We start from the raw sequence: 25,834 nt of genomic DNA, 5'->3' as shown, positions 1-25,834 counted from the left end.
TAATTAAAGGTACGAATATCCGCACACTAGGCTTTGAACAGTTTATTGGGGAGTTAAACACACAGACTACTAATACTCTACAGCTACTTAAATTACTGATTATCTCCATCAGTTGCGGCGCAGTCCAAGACTTTCGATTGTCTCCTTCATAGCCACTTCGTTCAATCCCTCCGAGTCCTGCTCGATGTTGTTTATATTATTGTTATTAGTTAAACTATTAATGCTGTTTGTGGCAGTTCTACTGGAATCATTCAATTGCATATTTGCTGAATAGATGTGCATGTGCGCCAGCGCTACATAATGCCCGTTCTCAGGTCCAGCACTGCCGGCAGTACGTTCCAACTCCAGCTGTTGTAGTTGTATTGGGGGTGGTGGTGGTGCGGGTGGTAGTGGTGATGGCAGCTGCAAACGTTGGCGTCGCACAGGTGGTGAACACATATCCATGTCCTGCTCAGCATTGGATTCTGATGCCTCTGTATTGGGGTTCCCGTTGCCGTTGCTGTTACCATTCCTTGTATATAGTCCGTGACGGGCTATGGCCGCATCGATAGCAATATCGAAGACGGGAAAACGGGGCAGGGCTGCAGCTCTGCGGTAATGTCGAACTATTTCCAAATTTATATAATTTTCGCGCTGGGCCTCCCATAGAATTTCCTCATACCTCATGTTATTAACTGTTGTCGTTGGCGAAAAAACGAAATAAAATAAACATATGTACATACATACATGCATATCGATATACCCACTCTTCAAAATGTATGTGGAAACTTACAATTGCGATTTGCGCGTCTAAGCGCAGTATTCTCCATGTTGAGTTCTGTCTTTTTGCAAATATATTAATATTCTTCCAACCATTCGGTAAATACGATAAACTAGCCAAAATCTCAGTCCCAATTCCAACTATTGGTTTTGTAGTTTGGCATTGACAGGCGCCTAGTTAGGCACTTACACATATGTGTACTTGCACATGTATGTATGAATATCTATACATGCGAGTGCATGTGTTGGACAGCATATTTATATTATATTTTTATTTGGTATTTTGTATTGTCTAACACTGGTATGGGATGTATGAGTCTCGCGAGTCGCGACAGAGCCACATGCACAATCGAAATCGTTTAAACATCAGTTCGGCACGACGGCTCGTCGGGTTCAGTAAAAGAAAAAGAGAGAAACAAAATTAACGCTGAAAATTTTGTCATAAAGAAATTGTAATGCAGTCAATAAATAAAATTGGCGCAATTTATACGCGAACTTAGTGACGTAGGTTGTCTGTGTAAGAGACACGCGCCGCAAATAATTTTTAAATAATTTGAACCGCACAAAAAAGCAAGCAACAAACATAAGAAAAATTACAATAATAAAAGCAATGTAGAAAAAATTAAGCATTTCCAGCATTCGCTCAAAATTTCGATAGAAAATTATTTTTCTTGCGACTGCACGACTACTCGCTGAGTTATCTCGTTATAATACTGACAAGCGAGATGACTTAACAGTAGCTAGCTCGCTCTCACGCACACCCATATACCTAAATATGTGGTGTGGGCCATGCAAGTTATTTGCCATCTCTCTCGTTTCCGTGTCGTCTGCGGATCTGTTGTGTCGCGTGTGTGTGTGTGTTTGTCGGAGTGTTTGCATAAATGTGTGCGTGTTTCAATCCGGCGGCTGCAACAAACAACAGAAACCGCTTTAACAAAAAAATTGTAAATAAATAGTCGCGGCGATCGCATTTTATTTGCGAATGGGTTGCTGTCCACGAATTTAATACACCTCATGCAACGTTAAATGGCACATTTACAGATTTTATTTGCCATTATTATGACCATGTAGCAAATATTATAATTCTATTAAATTTATTAAATCGTATAATAGTTTGTTGTGACCGCCGGTTGGCTGTCACCAGACAGAGATAGCTTTAGCAATGTGTCCCTTTTGGGATGTTTCAATTGTATTCTATTCTATATTCAATAGTGCCGTAGGTAGTCGAAGTCGCACAGACGGCCACGGCATAAACATGCCCATTTACACTATACAACACTAGTCAGTCTGAGAAGCTCGTTGGTTTGTTATCTAGCTCTCGCTTGCTTGCGCCCGCCATATGTATGCGCGCTCTCTCGCACACACACACACACACAAGCAAGCCGCCTATTAGTAAAACGATTTTTTCTACACTTGCTTGTTCATATATTCGTCACTCGTTCAAGACTCTGGTTAAGTGCGCACGCGCTCTCTTTTTACTCGCTCGCTCTCGCATTGGCACGCACTACACTGATGAGAGCGCTAAGAGCATGAGAGTAAGCACTCGTTCCTTTATGGTGCTGCTACTCGATGGCTACAACACATACACTACAGCCGTTTCAGCTTCAGTCTTTCTTTCTAGTTCTGTTGCTACTCGTTCGCGAAATCAGTTGACTTTCTGCCTACTGCAACACAAGCGGACGAAAATTTTTTGTTTTAGTGTTGCAAAAAGTTTGTAAAAATTATTATAAATCGTGCAAAAATGTGAAAAATATATGGTATAAATGCGAAATTCGAGAAAATTCCGCAGAATAATACAAAATTTTGTGCAATGGGAAAATAAAATTTTTTAAAAATAAATTGAAATAATAAAATCGCCTGAATTTTTTTTATAATTTTCTACGTATTTTTAGTGAATTTCGTATTTTGTGCAAACAATTTTAGGATTTTTTTAAAAGCCGCTAAAAAATCAAAACGTTCATTGAACACAAAAAATTTCTGCAATAGAAAACTTTGATACGACGTGAAGAAGAAAACGACGAGCAGCGACACCAAAAAAAATGGAATATATTTCTGTCGTCTGTTTTTCTTTCTTTTTCCAATGCTGCTCGCACTCGTTGTGAGTGCCATGCCTGTGCCAGTGTGGTTGTGTGTATTCACACCAATACCAATACAACATTTTATGGCGTTCGCTCTCAACTCGTTGCTTTTGCCGCCGCTGTATGCGTGCGTGTTTATGTGTGTGTAGTGAAAACGTTGCCGCGTCCCGCTACGCACAGAATATCTCTATGAGTGTGTGTGTTCCTTTGGGCAGCTCACTTTTATGCGCTGTACTCGTCGCTTCAATCGGCCTTTGTGAGTGTGCGAGCGTATGGCCAACCAACCAACCAGCTCCGTTGTCACATCACCATACGGTGAAAAGCTTCAAAAAGTAAAGCTGCTACTCGTCACTTTGGCCGTCTGGACGGCAACGAGAAGACTCGCAACGTAGAAACTACGTTTGTAGTCAGAGCCAAGAGCTCAATTCAGCACGGTAGCATCAAGACAGAGCAATAGTTTAGAAATGCGGAAGCAAAATATTGTAAATAAATGCAATGATTTAGATCCGGTAGTCCACCCGTTTCAATAATAACAAAGGACCTATTATGCCCATGCTACTCTCCTATTTGCTCTTCTGTTCAATTTATATTGATTGTTTACAACATTTTGCGCGCAATTTTCATGCAGGCGGCAAATGTACTTGTAATGTTGGCAAATACAAAGTGCAACAACAAAAACAACACTTTCCACAACAGCCTCTAGTATTGGCCAAAAAATTGAGAGCGAGTGTAGAATATACCAGGCAGATAGGTTGACCTTTATTTTTTTAATTTTTATTAAAAGTGCAAATTTAATTTATTTTATTATATTTCGTTTGTGATGTCCAAAAATCGTTCTAGTGGCGGGCGCTCTCTCAATTTTATTGTAGCGCCCATGTTATCATGTTTCTCTTACAGCTATGTGCAATGTTATATACAAACGAATATAAACACGATAGCAACGGAATAGAACAGAAGCAGAAACAACAAGAGCAACCATAAATATATAATAATAACGTACTTGTTAATAAATATATTTAATGCATAATTTACCTTCAGAAATAGTGCTACGAAATTCGCTTATAAATTTATTTAAAAAAGAAGAAAAGAAATGTTAACGCGGCGTGCAACACAAAAACAAAGTAAGCAAGCAAAACAGAACGAAAAACGCAACGCCAAGTAAAATGAACAGTGGGAGCAATAGCATCAGCAACAAAAACAACAAACACAAGCAACAAGAACAATAACAATTACAACAATATTAATATGAACAAGAGCAATGCAAAATGTTAACGCAATAAAAAAGAAATCGAAACAAATCCGGCAGCAGCCGCGCCGCTAACAGCATCTGTTAAATGCAACATCGCGCGCGCTCGCTTGCTGCTTCTTCTTCTGTTTCTTTCACAACAATATATTTACTACACAATACAGCAACAACAAAAACATAAACGCATTTTCAAAAATAAAACAATGTGCGTGCGTAAAAGCTAGTAGTATCAGAGGCGGCAGCAACAACAAGAACAGCAAAGGCAGGAACGTCAACCCAGAAAAATATCCACAATTTTTTAAACCAAATTACGACCGATTTTTGTAAATTCGGTCGATTTGGTGAATTTTTGGCGCCTACCACAAAATGCACTCGAGCGTATGCTGCGGTTCAATCAACAACACAAAAAATACCATCAACAACAGCAACAACAACAACAAACACAACGAGCAAGTAGAACGCAGCAACGAAGCAAAACAACAATATAAGAAATTACTGGGAATAGTGAAGCAGCAAAAGCACAAACGGTCACAAGAATTGACTGTTAAAAAAGAAGGAGTAGCTGCCAGAACCGGCAACCACAACCACAACGATCTCAGAAGGAAAGTTGCAGCAACAAAGTTGAGAAGAAGGAGGACAGCAACACGGACTTTCAGAAGGCGCAAGTGTAAAGTAATTAATGCGCGAAGAATAGCATCAGCAGGAGCCACAATAGCTACTACAGCAGCAGCAGAAATAACAGCAGCAGCGGCAGCAGCAACGACAGCAAAAACAATAACAAAGGAGTTGCAATATCCACCAACTCCCGCAACTTTATGCAAATCATCATCGTTTCGAAAACTTAAAGTACTACTCAAAAAAAAATTGTGCGCGTTGTGTTTTCTTCTTCATCATCATCTACGACTTTATCATCGTTGTGTTCTATCTACTCCTCTACGCTAATTTGAGAAGAAGAAATGGAATGAAAAGAAAGTGATGTTGTGTTTGTTAATAAATAAACCAACTAAATGAACCAAAAATTTTTAAAAAAGTGTATCGAGCAGCCTGTGCGTAAAACTTTTAGATTGATTGACAAAACAGAGAGCAAAGAAAACATATTCGACGACTTTACATGACGAGCTCTGAGAATTCATATTGCTAAAAAATAAAACATCAAAAGATCACAACACAAAAACAAAACACACACACATACATATTTTTTTATCGTGTGCACACCGGCCAGTAGTCATTTCTCCGATAACTATTTTCGTGAGTGGTTGCGAGCACGCATTTGTTGTGCCCAGCACCCTTCTTCAACAATATAGACCAAGAAGAAGAAGACGAAGAAGACGGCGACGAAGAAGATTTGCGACTGCTGAGAGGCAAGTAGCAAGAGCAAGAATAGGAACAACGATAACAGCAGCTACATGATGGCCGATCATTTGGACGAACCGCCACAGAAGCGGGTCAAAATGGATCCCAGTGAGTATTCCATTCAATAATATACGAGTATAACAGTCAGGAAGGCCGGTTTTATAAACTTTAAATGAATGAAATTCAAGATAAATTTTAAATTTGTGTGACATATTTCCTGAATTATATAAAATGCTGCTACATCCAGCGGTAGTCCATAAGATAAACGGGGAAAAAGTTGACAGTAAATTAAGAGAAATAAAGTTGAAATGAACGTTAAAGCGAAAATCTTTCTTATTGGCAGTTTGTTTTGAACAACAACAAAATCAACAGGTCTGGTTCCAAAATATACAAATTGCTGGCGATAATTTGAAAGCTGTTAAATATTTGAGATTTCTAGTTTTATTAGTCCTTAAACTCTACCATACTATAAATTAGCATTATTAGTAAAATATTTAGTTATTTTCTAGACCAACCTATACTATATATCAATATGCTTGGTTTTCGGGGGGTCCTTGCGCCAAATGACGTGATTTATCCGTTAAAAATTGGGCACAATTGAATTAAAACGCAAACTTTTAGGATTGTGCTTTCGATTTAGCTAATTATGCCAGGTGTAAAAATATTGCTCTCTAATTTCAAACTTTAAATTACTTTTGATTTAACTTTTGCCTTTAATGCTCCTTAAACATTGTTAACAATAAATTGTGGCTAGCTTTTGTGATTCGAAGAGCTTCTCATTGTAATATTGTAAGAACGAAACGTATTTTTGGACCATACATAGGTGAACCATTATTTTTGGATATTTTTCTGCTTATATAGGTATTAGTTAAATTATATTTAATTAAAATAGATGATTAGGCAGTTTTTAGGCGGATTGTGGCATTGCATTTAAATTATGGAACAATATTTAATTTCCTTTTGCTTCTGTTGTTCCCACAGCTACGGATTTCCTTTTCCTGGAGGACAACCTGCCCGACGAACTTGTATCGTCGAATAGCGGTTGGACAGATCAACTCAGCGGCACTACCGGTGGCGGTGCCGGTGCTGGTGGTGCTCCAGTTGTTGGAACGGGTGGCGGTAACGGTCCCGGAGTTGGCGGTCCCGTGGGTGGAACCGTTGTGACGGGCGCTCTTGGCGTAGTCGGTGGTGGACCAAATAAACCGCCCGCCCAGGGTCCCGGTCCCGGAGTTGTGCCACAAGTGAATGGCGCAGGTGGCGGTGGTGATGATGGCAGTGGAGGTAATGCGGGTCCAGCTGGCAATCAATTGCGCCAGATGCAGCATCACCAACTGCAGCAATTGCTACAACAGCAACAACAACAGCAGCAACAGGGCAACAAAAATACATCCGCTGGCGGTGGTGGCGGCATGGTGGTACCTGGCATGGGTGGCGCCGCAGCTGCCGCAATGAACCAATTGGGCAGCAAGTCACCAAATCTGCAATCACCAAACACAGGCGGCATGCAGGTCCCACAAATGAGCATGGTTAATTCCATGCCTATGTCCATATCGAATAATGGCAACAACGGCATGAATGCCATACCAGGTGGGCATCTAGTCTGGCAATTAATTTCCATTCATCCAGTTATGTAACATCAACTCTTCTGCTCTTTCTCTTCCCATCACTTTATCACAGGTATGAACACCATTGCACAGGGTAATCTCGGCAACATGGTGCTGACCAATAGCGGCGGCATGGGCAGCATTGGTGGAGCCGCCGGAATGGTGAATACCTTGAAACAGCAAATAGGCAGTGGCGGGGGTCCACCCATAGCTGGTGGCGGAAACATGATGGCCGGTGGTGGTCCCGTTGGCGGCATGGTTGCTGGCGGGGGTGCACCCAACCAGGGCATGCATATGGGTGGTGCCGGTGGTCCAGGAATTCAGAATGGGCCCATGATGGGTCGCATGGTTGGACAACAGCATATGTTACGGGGACCACATATAATGGGCAATGGTGGCGGCGGTGGTGCTGGCGGCGGTGTCGGTGGCAATGGTCCCGGAGGCGTTGTCGGCGCTGGCGGTGGACCACGCATGCAGAATCCGAACATGCAAATGGGTAAGTAATGCGCATTAGCAGCAGCCTCAACCACCAGAACCATCAATTATATTTCTTTGTCTTCCCCTCTCCACTAATCCTTCAAAAGGTCAACTTAATAGCATGGTGGCTGCTGGAGTACCCTACGGCGTGGGAAGCTATGGTCCGGCCGGTGGTGGCAACAATGCGGCACAGCAGCAGCTACTCGTCCAACAGATGGCGCAGCGCGGTGGTGTCGTTCCACCTAACATGAGTGCCGGTATGCCACAGGGCAATCGACCAGTGGGCACTGTGGTGCCAATGTCGAATTTAGGCGGCGGCAACGATGGCGCACCACCTGGTTCAGGACTGGTGGGTGGACCACAACAGCAATTGGGTGGCCCAAACTCACAAATGAACCCCCAACAGCAACCGTCGCTTGGTGGTGTCGGTCTCGGTGGTCAGCCCATGGGAGCTCGTGCACCACAGCCGGGCGGAGGCCCACAACAACAGCAAGGCAATCAGCAGATGTTGCTGCCCCAGCAACAGCAGCAACAACAGCCAGGAACATCACAGCAGACAAGCGCGGTCCCAGGCGGTCCACCAGCACCGCCGCAACAGGCGGGCATGTCCGATGATCGCAAAAAGCAAATACAACAGCAATTAATGTTGCTGTTGCACGCGCACAAATGCAATCGCCGCGAAAACCAGAATCCCAATCGCGAAGTCTGCAATGTGAATTATTGCAAGGCCATGAAGACGGTGCTAGCGCATATGGCCACCTGCAAGCAGAGTAAAGACTGCACCATGCAGCATTGCACCTCATCTCGTCAGATATTGCTGCACTACAAGACCTGCCAACGACCGGATTGCATAATTTGTTTTCCATTTCGTCCCAACAACATATTTCAGCCTGCGGGTGGAGGTGGCAATGCGGGTGGCGCAGGTGCCGGTGGAGCTGGCAATGGCGGTGCTAACGGCGGCGGCGGCAACAATAACACTAATGCGAGCGGCAATAGCGTTCCCAACCAACCACCTCCGATGATACAACAGCTACATCAGCAAACGGTGGCGCATATGCAACAACAGCAGCAACAATCACAACAAGCGCTTCAGCAGCAGCAACAACAACAACCCGGAGGTGGTGTGGTGGATAACAAACAGCAGCAACAGCAGCAGCAGGTGCCTGTTGGCGGTAGTGCTGGCGGAGTTGGTGGAGGCAATGGAGCGCCGAATACGGCAATTGTATTGCCCCAGCAGCTACAACAGATGCCCGGAGGCGGTGGTGGTGGTGGTCCCAATGTGGTGACCACAGGTCAGGCTGGCCAGCAACAACTGGGTATGAAGAGTAATGCGGACTTGAGCCAACAGCTTACGCAGCAGCAGGATATGCGCCGCTTTGACGGCGGTGGCAACATGTTACCGCAGGTGGCATCTGGTCAACAGGGACCAACGACCTTGCTGCCTAATCAGGGCATGCCGCATGGCATACGAATGCAGGGAGCGCCTTCGGTGCGCGTGCTAGGCGTACCACAAGGCGGTGGGGCGGCAGGCGGTCCGCTTGCCGGTGGTGGTGGCAATAACATGTTGCTTAATGCGGCCGGCGCCACCGGCAATAACAATGATGTGGTAGTTGGTGGTATGCAGCAGCCAAATACTGTGGCGCAACAGCAACTTCTGCTACAGGGCTGTAATGCTGGCGGTGGTGGTAACGCCAACCGTCGGCGACCCGCTATCGCCAACATGGTGGATAACACCAATGCCATGCAGCAACAGCAATCTAACACAAATTCTCAGCAAGCGAACATTCCACTATCAGTCAATGTGCACAATTTTAATAATTCCAATTTTGGCGGTGCATCCGGTGGTGACAACAAACAGCAGCAACAACAGCAGCAGCAACAACAACAGCTGGTTAATCAGTCGGAGCAGCTGGCCAAAATGAAGCTTCAGGCGCATGGCGGCAATGTGGTGGCGCCCAATGCTCTAACCACGGGCGCGCCCGGTAATAATGTAGTACCCGGCGGTGGTGGTGCTGGTGGCTCTAGCGTCCTTATGCCAGCTGATACCACAGGTGGGAATGCAGCCACCGGGAATGCGCAGAACATCGGTGGCAATTCTGGTGGCGGTGGTGCCAGTGGCAGTTCAGGCGGAACTGTCGGTGCAGGCGATGAAAAGGACTGGCGTGAATCTGTCACTGCAGATCTTCGCAATCATTTAGTGCACAAACTGGTGCAGGCCATTTTCCCCACCTCGGATCCCACAACCATGCAGGACAAGCGCATGCACAATCTCGTCTCATACGCGGAGAAAGTCGAGAAAGACATGTACGAAATGGCCAAGTCACGTTCCGAGTATTATCATTTGCTGGCCGAGAAGATATACAAGATACAAAAGGAACTGGAGGAAAAACGGCTCAAACGCAAAGAACAGCATCAGCAACAGCAACAGATGCTCCAAATGCATCAGCAAGGGGCGGGTGGTGCTGCAAATTCCATGCCCAACAACAATGGTGGTGGCAATGTGACCGCCCAGCAGCAACAGCAACTGGTTGTGTGTGGTCTCTCGTCTGGGGGCGGTGGTGCAGGTACCGGCATCAGACCTATCATCAGTCCCATGGGAAATGCGACGGCTATGATGCAACCACAATTGCGAGCACAGGCACCCACTGGCATGATGGGTCAGCAACAGCCCAATATGGTGGTGACAAACATGCGTAGTCACTCACCCGGTGGCAATATGTTAACCATACAGCAGCAGCAGCAACAGCAGCGCATGCAATTTCCGCAGCAGCAGCAACAGCCCGGTCAGGGCAACATGCTCGTTGGACCACCAGGACCCAGTCCCAACAACAATGGCGGCGGCAGCAATCTCAACATGGTAGCCAATCCTGTACTTTCCCCATTCACGGCGCAGGCAATTCAGGCGTCTGGTGGTTCTGGTGTGCTTACAAGTCCCGTACCGGGACAATCGCAGCAGCAGCAGTTCCTTAATGCCAATGGCGGTGGCGGCGGTGGCTCACAGACAGTACAACAGCTTAATGAGATTATAATGAAGCAACGACTGCAGCAGCAACAACAACAACAGCAAGCCACTGGTGGCATGTTAATGCCACAATCGCCCTTCAATAATGCCACACCCATGCAAAATGCCTTCACCTCGCCAATGCAGCAGACGGCGGTGACGCAGCAACAACAGCAGCAGCAACAACAACAGCAGCAGCAGCAGCAACAACAGCAGCAGCAGCAGCAACAGAAGCCTCCCTCCGTTTTGAATAATATGCCTCCCACGCCTACAAGCTTGGATGCATTGACTGGAGCGGGTGGCGGTGGTAGTACGAGTGGCACCAACTTAGTTGCCGCGCCCAGTCCCTCGCCCAGCTTCATGTCCAATGGACCGATTGGCACACCCTCAAACAATCCGCCCTCGGTGTCTTCAATAATGCAACCAATGAGCAATCGTGCGGCAACGCCGCCTTTCCTGCCAACATCACCAGTACCAGCGACCAGTGCGACGGGTCTAACTGCAAGCACCACACCGGCATCGGCAGCAGCCACAAGCTCGTGTGGTTCGAGCAGCAGCAACGGCTCCACAAGCACAACAGCAACAACAACTGTGGTGGCTTCCAATACACCACTGAGTGCCTGCGCCTCCTCGTCCTCCTCAGTGGCAACACCTACGTCAGCAACCACTGGAACCACCGCCACTGCCTCGACAACGGGTCCGGCATCTTCAACGCTATTGCTTATGGCACGAAACAACAACAGCAACAGTGATGGCCAACGCATGATGAGTAGTTCTTCATCCTGCCTGTCCTCACAAATGGCAGCGCTGGAGGCAGCGGCACGCGACAATGACGATGAGACGCCTTCACCCGGTGGTGCCAACGATACCAATAGCAACAGTGGCAACGGCGGCGGCATGGCCTCCAAGGGTAAACTGGATTTCATAAAGCAGGAAGATGACATCAAGAAGAAATTTATGGACGACAGCTGCGGCGGCACGGGCGATAACTCACAAATGGAATGCTCCACAGCAGGTGTTGGCAAGAATGTTAACAACGATGGCACCAGTGTGGTCAAAACTGAAGACGGGGCCGATTGCGATGAAAAAATCAAAATTAAAACGGAGCCCATGGATGTCGATGAGACGGCTGGCGGTACAGATGGGAAGAATGATGTTAACGGTAGTGGCATCGATGGAGTGGCCACCGGCAGTGTTTCCGATATCAAAATTAAAACAGAACTGAAGCCAGTGGTGCCTCAACCTATAGCGCCTAATGCGGGCGACAAAAAGAAGAAATGCCGTAAGTAGAAAAAAACTGACGCCAGTTATGGCTACAAAATTATAAAGTAATATGGGGCTCTTTATAGAAATATAATTAAAACAAGATCCTAATGCCATTTGAAGCATATCTTAAAGTATTGGAGAAAACATTACACCACAAATAAATATATATTTAACACACACATACATATATTCCTTCAGAATTTAATCCAGATGAGTTGCGCAGTGCTCTGATGCCTACATTGAAGAAACTCATGGATCAGCAGCCTGAATCCGTGCCATTCCTCGCGCCCGTAGATCCGACGACATTAGGCATCCCCGACTATTTTGAGATTGTGAAGAAGCCCATGGATCTGAGCACAATCAAAAATAATATACTCAATGGCAAGTATAGTGATCCATGGGAGTACGTGGATGATGTCTGGCTAATGTTTGACAATGCCTGGCTTTATAACCGTAAGACATCCCGTGTCTATCGCTACTGCTCCAAGGTAAGTGGAAATGTTCATGCAACTCCTTCCTCCTAGCTTATAAGTAATACTCTTTGAAACGAAGTAAGGAGATTTAAATTCAACTAAATACTCGATCTTAATAGAGGAAGAAAATTACCATGTAATCTCGCTCTATCTTTCATTTTCTCATTAATAAAATTATGGGCAAAAAGATTTTCATTTCATTTCCATTTCCCTTGATCTGCTGAAGATAATCTGCTATAACAAAACTATTCAAAACAAAGAAATTACATGAAAATTAAAACTCTAACTTAATAAAGAAAGAAAGGAACCGTCTCTCTCCGTCTGTCCAAGAATCCACACCAAATCTCTATTATTTCTTTATTTTTTTTTTATTACTTTTTTTTTTTATACCATTCCTTTTGAACTGCTAAGATAATCAATTTGGCTTTGTAAAGCTATAATTTTGCTATTAGTAGCTATAGTATTATATTTATTAACATCCATACATTCTATTTCGTTGCAGTTGTCGGAGGTATTTGAGGCTGAAATTGATCCTGTGATGCATGCTCTCGGCTATTGCTGCGGTCGCAAGTACACCTTTAATCCACAAGTGATCTGCTGCTATGGCAAACAGCTGTGCACAATACCCCGCGATGCCAAGTACTATAGCTACCAGAACAGGTATGGGTCTTACCCCCTCTTATGAATATGTATATCCCTCCACACATATACATACATATATTAATTTTCTAAAAAATCAAGCCTAAAAACAAAAAGGATATTTGCCTTGTGCATTGTCGCTAGTAGTGCTGTTAGATGAAGCTTACTCTAATTGCTGTACATGTATTAATTATATACATACATTCGATATATACATATGTACATGCATTACATACATACATACATACTTACATAAATGTACTGTAATTGTTCCACGAATTCCCAACTCCAGGTGTAATCGATCACCAAAAATTGCTCTCGATTGCATGCTCGTTCGATCCGTCGACTAATCTGGCAGCACTACTTGCGATGCCGAGCTTTTCGTGTTTCTTTTTTTTTCAAATCATGTTTAATTTCTTTTTGATGTTAAATGCACAGATTATGCACTTTTTTGTATGCTTGTACTTATTATGTTTCAAAAGCAGGAGCACTTACATATGTATAAATGATTTTCAATTAAATCAATTCAACGAAATTTATTTTAAAGCCACACTTTTATTTCAAAATGCGATTTTAAATTTATATTTCATTGAACCAAAAAAAAAAAAACGGTTTTGAAAAGCTTTGAGAAATATCTACAAAAAAGATATACTTGCAACTATAAAAGTAAAGTTTCGGACAAAGAAAAAGAATACCAAAAGATTACCTTTACAGCAAAATGAAGATAGGAAATGCACCATCGAAGATATAATAATTGAGCTTTAATTAAATTTCGCTGAGTGTATTACCAAACTAGTAAACTACAATATATCTATGTATACATGCATGTATGTATGTAGTTTGTAAGTCTAACAACACACAACACAATTACGATGAGCTGAAAGGTAGAGAATAGCACATACTTATGTGCTGCATATCCTTAAAAGGTTCCTTAATTTTTTATTATTTTTTCAATACTACCTACCTACATATATGTATGTATGTATATATGTATTTGTGTAATGTAAAATTCTAATGCCCTATTCTTTCTTTTCTTTATTTCTTTGTACGATCCTTCCACACAACTTGTTTGTTTGTGCAAACCCATAAACGAAAAAAAATATTGAAAAAATCATTGTTGGGAAAATTTGTGTTTTTCGTGTCTGTTATTCGTGTGTGTGTGTCACTCCTAATTATACAACAACAAATATGTGAACATAAACATCAATTATTACGACAACAACAATCACCGTATTGCTTGACCATACACTCACACGCGCACTTAATTTCGCACAAATACACAAATGACGAACGATTACCGATCTACAATAAAAACAAAAACAACAACGAATACACTCGTATAACTGTCTCGCTCACACACACACACAAACACGCCTACGCACACATACACAACAATAACTGTTAATGCGCTGCATTGAATGAACTGTCAATTAATTGCACACTCGATATAAAACATATCTAATAAATATAAATAATAAATTGATTCACTCAAAATCGGTACAAAAAACAAAACAAAACTAAAACAAAATTGTCATACAAAATGCAAATGAAACAACACATGAAAAAACAGTCTAAAGGAATACGGTGTCGCCTCAAATAGATACACGTTCTGCCAAAAGTGCTTTAACGATATTCAAGGAGATACCGTCACGTTGGGCGATGATCCGCTGCAGTCACAAACGTAAGTAGAATTTTAAATAAAGTGCTATAATACCCTGTACCTCAGTTATCTTTAAGTACGTTTCTCTGAAAGGCTAGAATTCAAATTGCAACAGTTTTTCAATAAAAAATGAGCAAAAAAAAAACGATCGAAATTCAGCGATATTCCATAAACTTTAAGTTCCAGCTTAAAGCCTACTTCTTACTTAATTCATTTTTACCCAAAACTCAATTTGGAGAAAAGAGAGTTAAGCAAAGTCCTAGCAGGTGGTTGTAATATCAGAGTACTACTCTGAAAGTGGGGGCTATTATTAGAAGTTCACTTCTATAGTAGTTGTTTTTTTTCAACATGATAAGCTAGGAAGATGATTTTTGAACTCGACAAGCTGCAAAATCTTTAGAATAAATAAATGTATATTCTTACATTTGAAAGGACATTCTTCTTATAACATTAAAATGTTTTAATTCCTTTAGGATAAGTGCTTGACTAATTTTTGAACCGAATGTGTCTGAGTTGAGGAAAGACCTAAGTTGAAAATATAGCCATTCAATGAACATATAGGGTACATAAAGAATAAGAAGAATAGCAGCACGCCTAATTATATAATATAATTGATTCCCTAGCCAAATAAAAAAGGACCAATTTAAGGAGATGAAAAACGATCATCTCGAGCTGGAACCCTTTGTCGATTGTCAGGAGTGTGGACGGAAGCAGCATCAGATTTGTGTGCTCTGGTTGGATTCAATCTGGCCCGGTGGCTTTGTGTGCGATAATTGCCTTAAGAAGAAGAACAGTAAACGGAAGGAGAACAAGTTCAATGCTAAACGATTGCCAACAACCAAATTGGGGGTTTACATTGAGACGCGTGTGAATAACTTCTTGAAAAAGAAGGAGGCCGAAGCGGGTGTGGTGCACATTCGTGTGGTTTCCTCCTCCGACAAGTGCGTTGAGGTTAAGCCTGGCATGCGACGTCGTTTTGTAGAAGGCGGTGAAATGACGCAAGAGTTCCCATACCGGGCCAAGGCCCTGTTCGCATTCGAGGAAGTGGATGGCATCGATGTATGCTTCTTTGGTATGCATGTGCAAGAGTATGGATCCGAATGTCCGGCGCCGAATACGCGACGCGTCTACATCGCCTATCTAGATTCCGTGCACTTCTTTCGGCCCCGCCAATATCGTACAGCCGTCTATCATGAGATACTGCTGGGTTATATGGACTATGTGAAGCAATTGGGCTATACCATGGCACACATCTGGGCCTGTCCACCCTCTGAGGGAGACGATTATATATTCCACTGCCATCCGACTGATCAAAAAATACCCAAGCCGAAACGCTTGCAGGAATGGTATAAAAAGATGCTGGACAAGGGCATGATCGAGCGCATCATACAAGACTACAAAGACATACTCAAGCAGGCCTCAGAGGATAGGCTGTCATCGGCTGCTGAGCTGCCCTATTTCGAGGGTGATTTCTGGCCGAATGTGCTCGAGGAGAGCATCAAGGAGCTCGATCAGGAGGAGGAGGAGAAGCGCAAGCAGGCCGAGGCGGCTGAGGCAGCTGCTGCTGCAAATGTAAGCACGCTCTATAACAATAAACAAAAATATTTTCAAACTATAATTTAATCAAACATTTACTTGCAGCTCTTTTCCATTGAGGACAACGAGGTGAGCGGCGATGGTAAAAAGAAGGGCCAAAAGAAAGCGAAAAAGTCCAACAAGTCAAAAGCCGCTCAGCGCAAGAATAGCAAAAAGTCAAATGAACATCAATCGGGCAATGATCTCTCGACCAAAATCTATGCAACCATGGAGAAGCACAAGGAGGTCTTCTTTGTTATTCGTCTGCATTCAGCACAATCGGCAGCCAGTCTGGCGGTAAGTATTTAAAGTATATTGTTTTATAGAGTAAGGGTCAGTTAAAGTGACTCCCTACGAAGAAATAAGGAAACATTTTCATATTTCTTTTCCCCAAACAACGCCTTAACAACGCCTTCGTTTGTTCTTTTTATTAACAGCCGATACAAGATCCCGATCCACTGCTCACCTGTGATCTCATGGATGGTCGCGATGCGTTCCTAACGCTGGCACGAGACAAGCACTACGAATTTTCGTCGCTGCGTCGTGCTCAGTTCTCCACGCTCTCCATGCTTTATGAGCTGCACAATCAAGGTCAGGACAAGTTTGTCTACACGTGCAACAACTGCAAGACTGCTGTGGAGACGCGATACCACTGCACCGTTTGTGAGGTAAGTGCACGAGGAGGAGGACTCTCGATTCAATGAACATATATCGAATGATTTTTTTTAGGACTTCGATCTGTGCACGATGTGCAAGGAGAAGGTCGGCCATCAGCATAAGATGGAGAAGCTTGGCTTCGATCTAGACGATGGCTCTGCGCCTGCAGATCCCAAACAGGCCAACCCGCAAGAGGCACGAAAGCAGTCCATCCAGCGTTGTATCCAATCTTTGGTCCATGCTTGCCAATGTCGCGATGCCAATTGCCGACTCCCGTCGTGTCAGAAAATGAAGCGCGTTGTCCAGCACACAAAGAATTGCAAACGCAAGACAAACGGAGGTTGTCCCATTTGCAAACAGCTCATCGCCCTCTGCTGCTACCACGCCAAGCACTGTCAGGAGCAAAAGTGTCCGGTGCCGTTCTGTCCCAACATCAAGCACAAGCTCAAACAGCAGCAGCTGCAACAAAAGTAAGTACAGTAAGACGCTGTTAGTGGGAATAGGAAGAGGGGCTGGAGTTGAGGGTGTATAAGAGGCGGAATATTCTAATATTCCATTCGTTTTTTGTAACTCATTTCTAATTAAAATTTTCTTTTTCCATTACCCTTCAGATTGCAGCAACAACAATTGCTGCGACGTCGTGTGGCGCTTATGTCACGTACCGCTGCGCCCAGTTCCCTACCCGGACCGACAGTCACTGGTGGTCCGGCGGTGGTCGGCCCTGGAGGTGTTGGCGTGCCCGTTGTTGGTATGCCAGGCGTAGCCGTCAGCCAACAGGTGATGCCCGGCCAGGCGGCCATAATGCCACCGGGAGCCGGTGGTATGAGTCCCTCCACAGTGACAGTGCCTTCGCCGGTATCTGGTGGCGGCATGGGCGGCATGACCTCACCACATCCTCACCAGCCAGGCATGGGCATGAAGCCCGGTGGTCATTCGCCGTCGCCAAATGTGCTGCAAGTTGTTAAGCAGGTGCAGGAGGAGGCGGCTCGCCAACAGGTGCCACATGGTGGTGGCTTTGGCAAGGGTGGTCAGATGGCGCCGCCTGTAATGCAACGCCCACTGAATGTGGTGTCCAATCAGGGCCAGCTAGGTGGCATGGTTGGCAATGTGGTTGGTGGTGTCGGTGTGGGTGGTGTTGGCGTTGGAGGCGTCGGTGTGGGCGGCGTTAATCAATTAGGCGTGCCTGGTGGCAATGCTGGAGGTGGCGGTGTCATGGGTAACAATCTGCTCGACCAGTGGAACAGTGGCGGCGGTGCACAACGGTATCCTAACAACCAGCCAGGCATGCGCCAACCCAACCAAGTGATGCAGCAGAATCCTATGCAGCAGCAACAACAACAACAAAACATGATGGGCATGGTGGGACCAAATCCAATGAGTGGTGGCAACATGTCTGTGGTCGGTGCTGGCGGCATGGGTGGTGGTGGTGGCGGAGGTGCGCCACACGTCATGGGCATGGGCGGTCAAATAGGCGCCGCTGGTGTCCGTCCGCCCGGAGCTCAAGGTGTCGGAGGCACCGGCGCCGCTGGCAACAATCCAAATATGACCAATGGTCCACCCCTAAACACCCAACAGCTGGCACAGATAATGCAAAAGATCAAAAATAATCCGACCAATGAGAGCAATCAGCACATATTAACCATCCTGAAGCAGAATCCCCAGATAATGGCGGCCATCATCAAACAACGGCAGCAAAGCCAAAACAATGCCGGAGCTGGTGGCGGTGGTGGTGGTGCCGGTGGTCCGGGTGCGCTTCAAGCTGGCAACGGGCCCCAAACACCACAGCAGCAGCAGCAACAACAGCAACAGCAACAACAGCAGCAGCAACAACAGGTCATGCAACAACAACAAATGCAGCACATGATGAATCAACAACAGCAACAAGCAGGACCCCAGCAGATGGGTCAACAGCAAGTCAATCTCATGCAGCCACAGCAACAGCAACAACAACAGGGATCCGGTTCGCACCAGCGCATGCCCAATATCCAGGGCGGGACGGGAGCAATGATGCTACAGAATCTACCCCCCGGTGTTACAAACCAAGGTGGCATGGTAAGTCGACAAAGCTCCTCCCTCTCTCACAAATATACATACATATATATAATAAGGATTCGAAATCATTATCGCTTATTAGCTTATGTTTGAATTCAACGATTAGTTGTGGGATATCGAGATTGAAAAGTGTTTCGAGATCTACAGAACGATCGTTTCGAATAGATATAGAATTACTTTTCACTTTGTGAACGGAAGTACAGTATTTCAAAACACTATTTTTGAAGATCACTGTGGTCCTGAACTTTGATCATCTACCAGGATAAAAGTTGGAACTTGCTTTCTCTCTGTTTTAACAGACAGATAAAAGCTAATTTTATTAGCTACAGTTTTTCAAAATACTATTTTTAAAGATCAGTGTAGTCTTGAACTTTCATCCATCTACTAACTAGGATGAGATTTAACAAAAAAAAAAGCTTTAAAAGGCTCCAGCAATTAACAAATTATAAATAATCAGGGGAGCCACAGAAAACTCCGGTGGTTTCGGCTACAGTTGTTTTTGAAAACTCCCCAAAAATACATCGGTGCCACAGAACTTCGAAAGATTTCAACTTCCCCTCCAAGCCAGCTAAGTTAAATAAAAAACAAGAGAGAACGCTACAGTCGAGCAAGCCCGACAGTGTAATACCCTGTACCCAGGTAAACTTCCGTCACTGAGTTATATGCGCCCAAAGCAGCAGCAAACAGAGGAAGAAGAAGAGCGAACTTGTTGCTGCCGTTTGGGGGGGTTGTACTGGCGAGAATTTGTTTCGCTAATAACTTTTCTAAGAATTGACCGAATTGAATAAAATTAAATTAAACAACAGTAGATAATTATATATAAATTATGTGTGCAAAGTTTGATTTAGGTAGCATTTGAAATGTGGACGCTATTGACGAAACTCCGTAGCGGGGGAAAGGGGGGAAAATGAAAAAAAAAATAAACTCGTCCTTTCTCGGACCTAGGAGAATCTGGATGCCAATGATGTTGAAAAAGTACAACGCAAATGTTTGAGAAGTGCATCTGATTCCAATTTGGCGAAATGAAGAATTCCACTTATGTTCCTTAATAAATATTAAATTTATTTGTAAAATTTTTTATAACATCATATGGAATTTTGCGCAATCTTGGGTTATGCTTCCATAAATTGGACGAAAATTGCGTCCTGTTGTGGCGATCTATCTTTCCCCCCTGCAAAAAACTAGCATTTGAAATTGAATTCATAAATTATAAAAATGTACTTGCTAAGGTTTATATTCCAATGATTTTTTTATGAGAAAAAATATCTGTTTGTGTTTTTAAACAAAACACCTTGCAAAAAGAACAAGATTTGGCCCCGAGAACTGGTTTTGAGGCGAAACTAGGGCGGAAGAGATTTCTGTGGCACCCCTGAATATACTAATTTTAAATTAATTATAATATTGCATGTTGAAGCTGTTGTAGTGCTTGATTAATCAAAACTTTTTAGTTGCTGTTGGATTACAATTAATATTAAATAAATTGTAAATTTTTTACCTATAAAAGGGAACACTAGTTATAACATACATTTGTTCTGTTAGAAATCAATTCGGGAGCACTGTCATGCGTTTTAAAATATCGTTAAAATATGTTTTGATTTCAATGTATATAGTAGTATTCAAAATTTCAACTGCAATTTAAATTACGTTCGTTTTAGAATTGGGGAAAATATCGGCTATTTATCGTGATTCGAGTTCGGTTCGGTGCTATAGCACTAGACACTTTCTTTTACACATACTCGTACACATACCATAAGCCACCCATCGCACATATGGACCCAGATCAGATGTGAGATCATAACTCAACCTTTCATTAGATACGCATTGACAATATGTCGTTATTTGAGTTTTGCAATGGCCTGGACTACTGCATACGAACTGGTGGCCAAATAAAAGGATTTAATTCGACGCAGAGAAGTTACATAATGAATTACTTGGGGTCTCCGTCAACAAAGTCGGCGGCCTCCTTCTGAATTCTCCAGTTGTCAAGAATCATTCACAGTTACAATTCAAGTTCAAAATGACAATCTTTCATCATTGAATTCGGATGATGCTCCTCACAAAATGAAGATACTGTCCATTATTCAATAGAAATCAAGATGATGAAGAAGCGCAAGAACATGAAGAGAAACGAATTGGATAATGGCGAATTAATCTTATTTGTTGAGCATTCAGACTTTTTAAATATTTCGACCAAATCGATCCTTCTGCTCTCTGTTCTTTTACATAGAGCTCACTTATAAGTCTTCTTGAGCATAAATAAACATACATTTCATACAAAGCATGAGCCAAGATTTGTTAGGTCTCTGTAGACAGAGACTTTAAAGATTCTACAGTGATGGAAAGTAATTTTTATACCCTGTACATGAAATGTACAAGGTTTGTGCGAGCTAAATAATGTAACGGGCAGAAGAAGACGCAAAGAAGTGTATATATTCTTGATCAGCATGACAAGTCGTCTGTCTGTCCGTCCGTCCGTATGAACACCTGGATCTCAGAGACTATAAGAGATAGAGACACCAAATTTTGCACAATTGTTTTATTTTTTTGATCCCCCCTACTTTCCCGATAATGGGGATTTTCAGGAGATATATCGGAGACACTAGGAACACAACATTTTGAAATTTCCCTCCCTCCCCCTATCCCACGTATTAAGTGATTTTCCAGAACTACCGTTATTACTGGAATTTTAGACTCAAATTGATCCAGTTAGTGAATTTATGTCCGTATGCTAAGTTTAATCATTAAAGGCAGATTTTAAAGGAAGTTATAGCCATATATTTTCCCTCTGCTCAGGCGCTGCCCGCAGCTGTTGTTGTTGCTGCTTTAGTTCAACATTGTACTGCATACATGTTCCCACAGACACGCATAGACATGCATACACTCACATAGCAACACTCACAAGCGTTATTTTTCAGGTACTAGCTGAAAAGGTGTATTGTTTGTTCAGCACGATTAGTACGATTAATCTTTGAGTAAAGTTGATAGTTCGTAAATATTTAAATATCTGAATGCTGCTCTACATAAAGTCCAAATAGATATATGTATATATATTTTGTACTTAAATAAAATGCAGGTGTTTGATGATTAACCCTTGATTTGACTTCTTCATTACATTTGCAAAGTGGGATGGACGAAGTGGGGCAATGGGCTGATTGTGTAAATAAAAAATCATATGTACCTCTTGTTTACCCAAAGTGGTTCTTGTGTAAACGATTCGAATTAAAGAAAGAACAATTATTTGGGGACATCCCCATTTATTTTTTTTCATTTTCATTTTTCTCAAACAATTCGGTTTAAAATATTTTTATTTGTTACCTATTTGCTTGTTTATTTGTTAGCATGCATTTCTAAAATCTTATATAATCTTTGATGGTCTTGGGAAAAACTTCGATGATAATGCGAGAGCATGCTTTTTTTTTTTTTTAACAGCTCTTTGGTTAACATTAACATCTCTAAAAAGATGATAGTTGACTTTATTTGCTGTAATTTGTTCCTAAATGTTTTTTATTTTGAAGTGTTTATTTAATAATTTTGTTATTGTAAAAATTAATTTGTTCACTTGCTTACATATTAACAATAAAATATTAAGTTTTGTTGAACCAGTGACTTAAAAAAAAAAAATCAGTTTTAAGTGCCATTACACAAATCACACTAATGTCTTTTTTCGATTTTTAAAAGGTAAATATTTAAGTAGTTATGCCTTTTATCTAATATTTATTAAATAACTAACGATTTGTATTTAACAGCTCATATTAATGACTATAAAAAGCTTTTAAAAAACTAAAAACTTGAAGAGGTAAACATTAACCGCTGAATAATGAAGAGAGCTATTAAATTAATGAACAAAATCATTGAAATGGTCTATTTTATACGATTTATAAGTGACACTGATTGCAATAAACCCGCATACAACGCTAGCGGGTGGTATTAAGTTACATATGTAGATTGTATTCAGCATCAATCATACTCATCAATCAAAGCCAATCCAATGCGTTCTAGTTCTTCTAAATCGGGTTTGAATGATACTCAAAATATCATCCCAAATAGCAGAACTAAAGCGCTCCTCCAAAACATATTGTTGATATTATTGATAACTAATGCAGAATCTTCAACTTTAGGTACAAAACCAGAATTGGTATAAAATGCGTATGCCGATGAACCAGTATCCTCCGCCGTATCCACAACGCCAGCGCGGACCGCCAATGGGCGGTGGTGCGGGACAGCAACAATTTCCGGGCGGTGCTTCTGGTAATTTTAATGCCGGTGGTGCCGGTGGTCCCGTTGGTAATGCTGTTGGCGTTGGGGTCGGTGTTGGAGTTGGCCTTGTTCCCGCTGGTGGACCTGTACAGGATCAGTACTCGATGGGAAATACAGCGGTGACTTCCAATTTACTGCAGCAAGGCGGTGGCGTTGGTGTGGGGGTCAAGCCCAATCCCCAACAGCAGCAGCAGCAACAGCAGCAACAACAAATGGGCGTCATGCCGCCGGGCATGCAACAGCAGCAACAACAACAACAGCAGCAACCATTGCAGCAGCAGCAACAACAAATGATGCAGGTGGTTGCAGGGGGCGGCGGTGGCCTAGGCGGCATGCCCAATGTCCAAAACGCCCAAAATTCTGTCACGGGTGGTGGCAATGGTGGCGGCGGTGGAGGTGGCGGTGGCTCCCAAGTCATGGGTCCGCCGACGCCGCACACACTGCAACAACAATTGATGCAATCAACACGCTCCTCCCCACCCATACGCTCGCCTCAGCCCACGCCCTCACCTCGCTCTGCGCCCTCACCAAGAGCGGCGCCCTCCGCCTCGCCGCGCGCCCAACCATCGCCACATCACGTAATGAGCCACTCACCGGCGCCGCAGGGACCACCACACGATGGCATGCATAACCACGGCATGCATCATCAATCTCCGTTGCCGGGTGTCTCGCAGGATGTGGGCGTGGGCGGTGTCGGCGGTGTTGGTGGTGTCGCCGGTGGTGCCCTGCCCGATGCATCCGATCAGCTCACAAAATTCGTGGAGCGGCTCTAGTGTAATTAGCTGTCAATGACAAACAACAGCAACCAGTTCGGAGATAAGCATAAAAAGGAGGTGGTGGAGGAGGAGGTGGAGGACGACGAGGATGACGAGGACTATCATCAGGGACATGCCCAATCATACAGTGGTGATAGGCATGCTGCCCATTACTTTTAAAAGGTTAAAAGAAGTTTTTACTTTTTGTAGACTTTTGATAATGTTTCAAAACTTTGCCAGGGAAATTGTGTGTTAATCGTTACGTACTTTCTCTTATCTATAGAATTATTTAAACGAAACGAAATCAACCTATTCTGTAAACTAAGTTAAGTAATTTGATAAACATGCACATATACAACAACAACAACAATAACTTTTACACATGCATACATACATATATACCTACATACATATGTATATGCAACTACATACATACATATGTATTTATATATAGAAAATGTGTGTATAATCAGATCTTAACAACAACAACAACACAATACTCTCACATGTCCTCTTGATGTATTACCATACATGCAGATTTTTATGCTTTAAATACAGGATTCTAATTTATATATATATACACACACACGCAGAAATTAGTTATTCGTTTTTAATAAGAGAGTCCGGATCTTCATTGTAAATAAAATTGGTTTTTAAACAACAAACTATACAGATTTTAACAATATACGCCGATCAAACGACTCTGTAACTTTAAACGTCAAACGTTACCCGCACCCCCTCCCCACATCCTCTTTCTATGTATTCAATATTTTAAGAACCCTTTGCAATTCCTGCCCCCTTTCAAAAACCTGTATACATATCATATGTATGTAGGTCCTTGGATGGGAGCAGGAATGTATGTATTACATACATGTATAGCTGAAATTTTTTTTAATAAAACTTTAATAAAATTATGTTTAACATATTTTCACAATTTAAATTGCTAAGTTGATATAATCTATGCATATATAAATATGTATATATTAACCTGTGTACGTGTGTATATGTGTGTGTAGCAGTTGCCAATTTTTTGTTGTAATTTATCATTCGTATTGTGTTTTTAAAGAATTTATTGATAGCAATTATGTTTAGATCGAAAGTGTAAACAAAAGAACAAAAACAAACAATCTGCACATAAAAAATAACAAAGAAAACACTTCAGATATTGGGACTAACAAATTTATAAATTAATATATATATATATATATATATATTTATATGTATGTATGTATGTGTGTGCGTTCGTGTGTGTTGTTGCTCCTTATAGGAGTCCTCCTTCCTCTCCACTCCACTCAACTCCACTCACTACTCCCAACCCTAAAAAAATTGGGAAAATGTATGTAACTAAATATTTTTATACAAAGCGAAATCTGAAAGTAATACAATGTTTGTTACTTTAAACAAAAATTAAAAACAACAAGAACAAGAAAAACGACGACGACAGCAACAACAACTTCCAATTGACGTACAACAATAAGAAGAACCACAAAATGTAACAAACAGCAATAGGCAAAGGCCAAGAACTGCGAATGTGGCCTTAAGGGGCCTCTCATGCATAAAGCATACTCCTACATACACACACACACACATATACAGCCAGACAGACACACACGCATATATATGCATGCATACATGTGTATAAGAATATACAGCTTTACAACTACAACTACTATCATAGGCTTTATAAACACACACACACATACACATGTATATACACACACTCAAAGACAAATCCAGGCTTTACATACATACATACATACATACATACATACGCATACGCATGTATGTCAAACTTAGTTGACCCTTGCAATACACGTTTCATTTCGCTAGAGAAGAAAGCCTCAAGTTGTGTTTATGACAAACATACACACACATGCATACTTACGTACATACATACATAAACACACGCAATCATGCAGACATATACATACGAGAACATGCATACATATTTAAATTACATAATTATTTATCGCGTGTAGAGC

General features: G+C 42.6%; 2 protein-coding genes across 4 annotated transcripts; one reads left to right on the top strand and one right to left on the bottom strand.

Annotated features, from left to right (window-relative positions):
* Positions 1-27: 27 nt before the first annotated feature.
* LOC115633328 lies at positions 28-912 on the bottom strand. Its single transcript, XM_030530761.1, has 2 exons — positions 773-912; positions 28-674 (listed from the first exon to the last, which is right to left on the bottom strand). The coding sequence occupies exons 1-2, from the start codon at positions 807-809 to the stop codon at positions 109-111; spliced, it is 603 nt and encodes a 200-aa protein (XP_030386621.1). The 5' UTR covers positions 810-912; the 3' UTR covers positions 28-108.
* Positions 913-1,181: 269 nt separating this feature from the next.
* On the top strand, positions 1,182-24,805 carry LOC115633325 (CREB-binding protein). 3 transcript variants are annotated; one of them, XM_030530755.1, is made up of 14 exons: positions 1,182-1,263; positions 3,876-5,544; positions 6,418-7,023; positions 7,114-7,536; positions 7,625-11,800; positions 11,983-12,272; positions 12,760-12,917; positions 14,467-14,577; positions 15,180-16,128; positions 16,198-16,428; positions 16,569-16,799; positions 16,861-17,258; positions 17,400-18,840; positions 22,959-24,805. In XM_030530755.1, exons 2-14 carry the CDS (start codon positions 5,490-5,492, stop codon positions 23,868-23,870), a joined length of 9,981 nt encoding a protein of 3,326 aa, XP_030386615.1. In that variant the 5' UTR covers positions 1,182-1,263; positions 3,876-5,489; the 3' UTR covers positions 23,871-24,805. The 3 variants fall into 3 exon arrangements, with proteins under 3 accessions (XP_030386615.1, XP_030386616.1, XP_030386617.1); XM_030530756.1 differs by having other exon boundaries at positions 1,190-1,263; positions 4,248-5,544; XM_030530757.1 differs by lacking the exons at positions 1,182-1,263; positions 22,959-24,805 and adding an exon at positions 20,496-20,643 and having other exon boundaries at positions 3,776-5,544.
* The last annotated feature ends 1,029 nt before the right edge of the window (positions 24,806-25,834 follow it).

The sequence above is a fragment of the Scaptodrosophila lebanonensis genome, unplaced genomic scaffold (genome assembly GCF_003285725.1).
Source record: "Scaptodrosophila lebanonensis strain 11010-0011.00,11010-0021.00 unplaced genomic scaffold, SlebRS2 tig00001418-arrow-arrow-pilon, whole genome shotgun sequence".
Classification (NCBI taxonomy): Eukaryota; Metazoa; Arthropoda; class Insecta; order Diptera; family Drosophilidae; genus Scaptodrosophila; species Scaptodrosophila lebanonensis.
Note: the sequence above shows the minus strand (reverse complement) of the source record. Positions and strands in the feature narration are given on the sequence as shown.

What these genes read in the sequence shown, in the direction of transcription:
- LOC115633325 (XM_030530755.1), top strand. Translation starts at nt 5,490, where the DNA reads ATGATGGCCGATCATTTGGACGAACCGCCACAGAAGCGGGTCAAAATG. An exon ending in CGGCATGAATGCCATACCAG is followed by an intron (nt 7,024 to 7,113) that starts GTGGGCATCTAG and finishes ACTTTATCACAG; the next exon opens with GTATGAACACCATTGCACAG. An exon ending in ACCACTGCACCGTTTGTGAG is followed by an intron (nt 16,800 to 16,860) that starts GTAAGTGCACGA and finishes GATTTTTTTTAG; the next exon opens with GACTTCGATCTGTGCACGAT.
- LOC115633328 (XM_030530761.1), bottom strand. Translation starts at nt 809, where the DNA reads ATGGAGAATACTGCGCTTAGACGCGCAAATCGCAATT. An exon ending in TAGACGCGCAAATCGCAATT is followed by an intron (nt 675 to 772) that starts GTAAGTTTCCAC and finishes CAACGACAACAG; the next exon opens with TTAATAACATGAGGTATGAG.